Source organism: Antrostomus carolinensis, unplaced genomic scaffold (assembly GCF_000700745.2).
Source record: "Antrostomus carolinensis isolate BGI_N321 unplaced genomic scaffold, ASM70074v2 scaffold8125, whole genome shotgun sequence".
Taxonomy (NCBI): Eukaryota; Metazoa; Chordata; class Aves; order Caprimulgiformes; family Caprimulgidae; genus Antrostomus; species Antrostomus carolinensis.
The window spans coordinates 136,804-143,786 of record NW_010317077.1 but is presented as its reverse complement, the minus strand read 5'-3'; the positions used below and the strand labels follow the sequence as shown (position 1 = coordinate 143,786).

The window sequence follows — 6,983 nt, the reverse complement described above, 5'->3', positions numbered from 1 at the left end:
TGCCACGTTTTACTGAGCGGGTAGGAAAAAAAAAGGCAGTTTTGCTGGTCCAGCTCTTGGCTCTAATGTGTGTTGGGGGCTTGGGGGTGCCTGAGCCCTGCATCCTGCAGTTGTCAAAGGGGGGAGCATTCCCTGGACCCGGGGGGCTTCACCTCCTCTATAGCAAACCAGGGAGCGGTGGGCTCGGCTGGAGCACTCCGGGAGGGAAGGGGCTGGAGCCGAGCCCCCCTGGACACCGGGCATGGGGTGAAGGGTGGCAGAACCCCCCTGGTCCTGCTTCCCGAGCGCCTTGGCTGAGCTCCAGCTCCTTCCTCGTCCCCACCACAGCAAACAACCACGCACAGGTCCCCGCCGCTCGTTTCTCCGAGCCTTTACGACGATGGAGGGAATGGGAGATGGGCACACTGAACTGGAAACTACGGAATCTAAAACGCGCTGGTTCTCCTCCCATGAGCTCGAGTTCCAAACGGAAAACGGTGCAGAGAAAAAAGAAGAGAGAGAGAGAAACACCTTCCCGGGAAGCCAGCGGCTCCCGGGGTCCCAGCAGGCAACTGCGGGAGCAGAGCAGGAAAGGGGAAACGAAGAGCCACAGACACCCGAGGGAACTACCGCACAGAAGCCCCTCTTCTTCCCAGCCTCCCCCCCGCCCCGACCCGAACAAACAGAAATTAAACAAGGCACAGAATCTTCTGCAAATGACTTCACTAAACTAAATCCAAGCTGGACTTGGCCAAAAAAAGGAAACCCAAACAAACTGAGGTGTCGAACAGCAGAGTGTACTTTACGAGGAATATTTTTACACAGCAAATCCCGGACCCTCCCAGCCTCACGACTCTCCACTCATTTGCTTTTTTGTTTGTTTTTTCTCCTTTAAAAAAAAAAAAAGACACAAGCTGGTTGCAACTTCCAATATCGCTGTCTCTTTAGCGTTTAAATAGGGCCAGTAGTAACCGTCCACAGTTGGACACCTCATAGGAACCAAGGCTGCTCTAGATGAAGTACTCTTTCTTTTCCTCAGAGTTGTTTTGTCCTCCTTCTGCATTGATGATGGCTGTGTCTGCGTCGGCCGCATCGTCTGCCCCTTTGGCTTCGTGAGTGAAGTACGTACCTGCAAGGGAAGCAGGAAGCACAGAACATCATGAGTTGGAAGGGATCATCGAGTCCAACTCTAGGACAGGACAATCACAAGGTTGTGTGAAGCTCATCGGGGGTGATGTCACAGAGTCGTGAGCAGAAAGGGAAAAAAAAACCCACGTAAACATGACAATGCCAGGCTGGGACGTGGAAATCCAGTGCCAGGATGGGTTGGATGGATGGAAATCCACCATCCAGGAGGATGGGAACATCCTGCTCCTGCTCCCCCAGCTCCCAACTGCGACGCACGCCACGCTCCGCAGCGTCTCGCTCGGGAGAGAAACTAGGTCACAGCTATTTCCCCCTCTCAGAATTACACAAATACTGGGAAAATTGCATTTTATATGCTTTACTTAGAGGACAGAAATCTTTCATCTAGGCTTTCTCTCTCCCCTCATGTTCTTTAGGGTTTGTTTTTCCCTTTCTCCTCTCCTCAACGCTATTCACTCCATCCTGGCTGTGGTTGTCACCAGCCTCTCGTCCTCTGTCAGCTCTTCCACACATACTAAATAAACACGAAATCCTTTTGTACAAACAGATGTACTGGGGAACGGTCACAGCTCTGACTTGCTCTGGATGTTGTAACAAGTTCCCAAAATGGACTGTTTTACACAAAACTGAGACAAAGTAGCACCTCAGGTCAACAGGGTCTTGTAGAGGGCAATATCATGGCACCTCAGGTCAATGTCCCAAGCCCTGTCCCTCCTGCCCTAAGCCCCAGGGGCACAGAACATTGAGGGGCTGCTCCAGCTTTCCCCTCCTCCCGTCTCCAAGGGCTTTGAGGAGACATCCATCCATCCTTCCTTCCTTTCCTTCCTTCCAGAGCAACACAGGGGCTCTCGCATCGCACACAACATCACGAGCAGGGGGAAAACCCGTGCCGTGTCCTCTCGTTTCCCAGTTTCAGTCTCTGTCTTACCTTTATGTCTGGCAAAGTATCGCCCTAAAATGATGAGCAGGCAAAGCATGGCGAAGACGACCACGGCCACGACGCCGCCGACCACCGCGTGGTCCACGCTCCGTATCGCCCCTTCCTCACCTGCGCGAGAATCTGTTGAGATCAGAAGAGGAATAAGAATTGGGGACGCATTACAATGCGGTCCGAAGGGTCTGGCTGCAACTGCTCTCGGGATTGGAAAAGCCACCCTTGTGCTCTCCGAAGGGAAAGGGGAGAAGCACGGAGCTATCTAGACAGATGAGTTCGGGCAGAGGAACTTGGTCCAGAGCCGAACTGATCTGGCGGCTCGGCTCACGAGGTGCTTTCCGCTACAAGCAGCAGCGCTATGGCTACGCAGGTGGAAGAAAGAGAGCTGGGAGAGGAGAGATGGAATTGTTGGTGGGTGTGTGCTTTTGGAAATCTCCCTAGAATGCTCCCCAAATTTCCACCTCCCCGGGGGACGGGGGCAGAGGGAATAGTGGTGTAATATGGAAATATCAATCGTGAGCTCTGGAGACACACCGTTAACAAAAGCCCTGTGAAAACATCTCAACTGCAGCCCAAAAACCCGCAGGACCAAGAACCAACCAGCCCAGCGTCAACAACCGTCCTCCCCCCAACCCCCGGCGTCCCCATTCCATCATCAAACACCACCTGGGCCGTTCAACGCCGTCCATGACGACCGAGGACACAAAACCTCCTCATCCCAACGAGAAAAACCTCTTCAAAAGCAGAGAGGGAGCAATCACGGTGCAGTGCCTCCGACTGCTTTATTTCATTTATTTAACGCCTCACCATGCAATTAGTTTTCTTTTCTAAGCGACTCTCCCTTAGGACGCCGTCACCCGGGAGAGGGATGACTTATTTGGCGGAGGAACAACTCTGAAATGAACCCAGAATGAGCTATGGCTGTGTAAAATGAATGTATAGCAGTGTAAACAATTTTAATTTAAGGACGCAGCTACATCAACCCTCGCTGCAATCCTAATGGCAAGCGAGATTTATAACGTAGTAGAACACAATTATTCTCCCGTTGATTAATACATTAACATTTTGGAATAGAAGCTAAACCATTGTCTCTCTCTTTTTTTATTTATTTTTTTTTATTGAGTCAAGCGCGACACCTCCATTAAAATGATTTACTGGCTGTACCTTACAATTTAAGCACAGCAGCAACAGAAACGGTAAAAATCTTTTAACTTTACATGATTTGTGAAGTCATATGTGAAGGATTTACCATTTAAATCTTTCACTACAAGAAGCACATGGCCTATAAATCCGCCCCGCATGCAGCTGCCCAGACACCTCAGAGAAATGCGCTTTACCAGGAAGACTGAGAGCGCAAATGCAAGTCAATTTTTAAGAAAGATTTATCTCCGTCTCCCTCCAAAGAACAGAGCAAATCTCCGAAGCCTCCACCTCTAATAATATTTGAAGTTTATCGATCAAGCGTACAGAGCCGTGACAGCTAAAGGTAATGGTGCTCTTTTGAGCCGAAACCTGAGACAAAGCTCGGGAGCAGCAGCCCAGGATTTACACTCGCTATCGATATTTCCAATCCTGCCCCGAGATTCAGGACTGAGAACCCCGAGTAAATAACTCGTGACTGAGAGCCCCATAAAGCGCCTCTTAATTAAAACAAATCTCAAGAAAAAAACCCTGCGGATCTTTCTGTGAGTAACTTGTAAAAGGAGGAGCTCTGGGACAGGCAGTGGGATGAACTGGGCTGAACTGGGAGGTGGATATTGAGGGACTAACCCAGACTAACCCACACCGGTTCCCCTCGGCTGCGCTACAGCGGAGGTGGGAGTATCCCAGCCCAGGAGGATGAACGGTTGGTCGGCACCTGGAGCAGTGGAGGGGAATAAAGACGCTGAGTTACGGCTCCACAAGGTGCTGCCGGCAGAACTTTCCACCAAGAGGTGTTTTTTCTTCATCGCCATGAGTGAAAGTTTGGTATTAAGTAGGATTTTTTTCTGCTAGGACATGCAGGGTTGTGTTTCTGAAGTATTTCTGTTAAAAAAGAGCTCTGCCAAGTGCCAGCCCCGAGTTTATTTTACTGTCTACGTGGCTAAATAGTTCCTCTTCGGGTATGCCCACCGAGCAAAAATTAAAGACCTTCTGCGGATGGCTGGGGGTTGCAAACCATCTAACACCTGGCCCGCGGGGCAGCGACAGCGTGCTCTCACGAGGAGCTGCTGTTTGAACTAAAGGAAGGGGACGGCTCCCAGTGTCCCCTCACTAACTCCCCAGAAGTGCCATGTCTATTACTGGGTCACAGCAGCACAACCCAACAGCAAAACCCATCCATAAAACCTGTCCTGTGCTGTTTCCACATTGCATTGATTTGCTCTCCAAAGATAAACTACTTGACGTTTTTCAGAAAAATTCTTATTTTTTTGAACATTTTTTAGGCCTCCAAATTTAAATTTTTGAAAATTTGTAGGCCTCTCACATAGTCTTTCTTCTTTTAAAAGACCCAAGACACCTGGAGGGGCCAGGGACCATGATCCCCACGGCAAAGCCAGCGATGCCTACAGCGCTGCTAATGCTGCTCCAGCTCTGAAGTAAAATTCTCCAGGGACGGATCTCCCCTACACAAGCCATTCCCTTTGTGAGACGTTCCTCCCTCACCATCTCCTCTCTACCTGTCTTTGCCATCTCACCAGCTCCGTCTGCTCCGGTGCCATTAGCCGGGGCCAGCCCAGTTCTGCCTGCCAGCACCGGCAACACGGCACAGCCAGAACCCATCTCCAACCAGTACGGCCAATGCTCCCAGCAAGTCAAGGTCCGCATCACCGGCACGATACCTATTTCATTTTCCAACACTCAGGATTTCTGTGGTAGTTAAAAAAACCCCAATCCTTCCTACAGAGCAAGGAAGGATTCCCCAAATCTGAGGCAAAAATGAGAGACTTGAGCTTAAAGACCAGAATCTGCTCGAAAACACCATCTCCGATTCACAACAGCAAATCCCGCTTCGTATCCACGATTAAAAAAGAAATCACAACTTTATTACTGAAGAGGGAACAGAGGAGATGGCAGGAACTGACAAAACGCCACGTTATTTGCTAATCCTAATATGTTATTCTTCCCTAAGATTTGCTTTTCTCAGCACCAATTCAATTACAGCCGCTACAAATCCTTCTGACATTTAATTCCCTCTTGTCGGAGAGCGGCGAGCGCCTACGCGCGCAGCCTCCCCATTAAGATGTTAACGCAGACGGGAGCGCGCCGGCCTTTCAAGGGAATTCTAGGGGGGGATTCTCCTGCTGTGGTTTTGTTCCTGGTTTGCCTGTGGTGTTGGTATGGGGAAGGAGGGAGGGAAGAGGAAGGAAAGGGACAGACACGGTGACACGCTGCCGACAACGCGTGCGCCTATGTGGTCGCTCTACGGCTACTCTGCGTCTCAGCCGAGCCCCATTTCGCAGGGTCACGGTGCTTTGGGTGACACCAAAGCACCTTAAAGGAAAACTGCAGCTGTGGTGGCACAAGCCGCTGGCAAAAATGGAAAATATGCAGAAAAACACTGATTTTTCTGTGCGGGTTGTGCCCCACGTTAGAGGGATGCCACCATCTCCTCTGATGGAGCACTGGACACGTCTGCACGAGATGCAGATCTACACGCAGCAGCAGACAGCAGTGCGGTCCCACTTCAAGTGCTGCCCAATAAAGAGACTTTGGGAGCTTGCAATTAAGATTTTGCCAACTATTTTAACCAACTGCTCATGTCATCACCCCAAAAAGAGGTTATAGCACTGGCATGCGAACACTGAAGTTTTCCTTTAACCAAAAAAGTGGTCTCTAATAGTATCTAAACAGAAAAGAAAGGCATTTTTGACTGGTTCCTACTTGTCATCGCACTAACATAACCTATCCTGGGAGCAAGGAGCAACACGTAGCAGACATTTAGCCAGTTATCTTCCACACAAGCATTGCCAACTAACATCTACGCTTTAAACCTTCAAGTTCCTAGTTATAGGGTTTGGTTTTTTTGCAAGGGGAGACACTTTTTAAAAAATAAATGTATTAATGAGCTCAAGTTTTCTAACATCTCTGCAGATGTTTAAAAATAGCATTCTGCGGACTTGCCTCAAGGGCGCAAAAAAAAGCCGGCAGATTTTAATGGCGATATCCTAACGATGTGGGTCAAGCGCTTACAGCAAGGGTTAGCGCGAGGAAGACTTTCTCCTCCCAAGTACTCAGTAAAAAGGTTCCATTCCTTTCTGATTTTAATGAGAGGTTTAAAATATATATATATACACATGTATCTATGGATATTCTGGCTTCTACTCTTTTCTAAGTGGGAGCATCTCCAGATGAACTGCTTCCCATTAAGGCTCCGTCTCTCAATACCAGAGGGCAGCACGTGGAGACGACACCCATCCCATTTTCACTCGGGAAAGCACGTTTGGATCGAACGTCCGCTGCATGGGACTCCCCTCACCTTCCTCCCAGCTTTGGATTTTGTGGGCCAACGCTCTGTCCTGTTTTTGGGGTATCTCTGAACAGCCCTGAACTTGTTCTACACCCATTTGTGCTTTAAAAGCAGAAAACGGATGGAGATTTTAGTAAAAACATAGCACAGAGGTTAATTTGGGGATATTTGGAGTTATTTTCTAAATTTTAACTAAATTTTATCTTCTGTTTCTGGGCGACAGTTAATTTGAAGCCTGTGTGTGTACGGAAGTGGACACGCACGCTCCTGTGACAGGGACCGAGCTTCCCAGCTGCCAGTGAAACATGTGCATCATGCTAGGGAACAGGAAACCTAAATCCCTGTCTTGGAAGAATTCCGAACGTAGGGGCCTTTTCTTCCTCTCGTTAGCATTTAGTTCATTAAATAATTAACACACCCACACGATTTAAGCTCCCACGTGTCGCTGCTGCTCACGAGGGAGGTGCCAATACC

At 49.2% G+C, this 6,983-nt stretch overlaps 1 protein-coding gene across 1 annotated transcript in view; it reads right to left on the bottom strand.

Moving 5' to 3' along the window:
• Window positions 1-989: 989 nt before the first annotated feature.
• The window catches only part of CADM1 (cell adhesion molecule 1), an 83,977-nt gene continuing 77,983 nt past the window's right edge, over window positions 990-6,983 (bottom strand). Inside the window, exons 13-14 of the mRNA XM_029085075.1 lie at window positions 2,054-2,185; window positions 990-1,108 (exon numbers count right to left, since the gene is read on the bottom strand). Coding sequence (XP_028940908.1) covers window positions 990-1,108; window positions 2,054-2,185 — 251 coding nt within the window. The remainder of the gene's footprint in view (window positions 1,109-2,053; window positions 2,186-6,983) is intronic.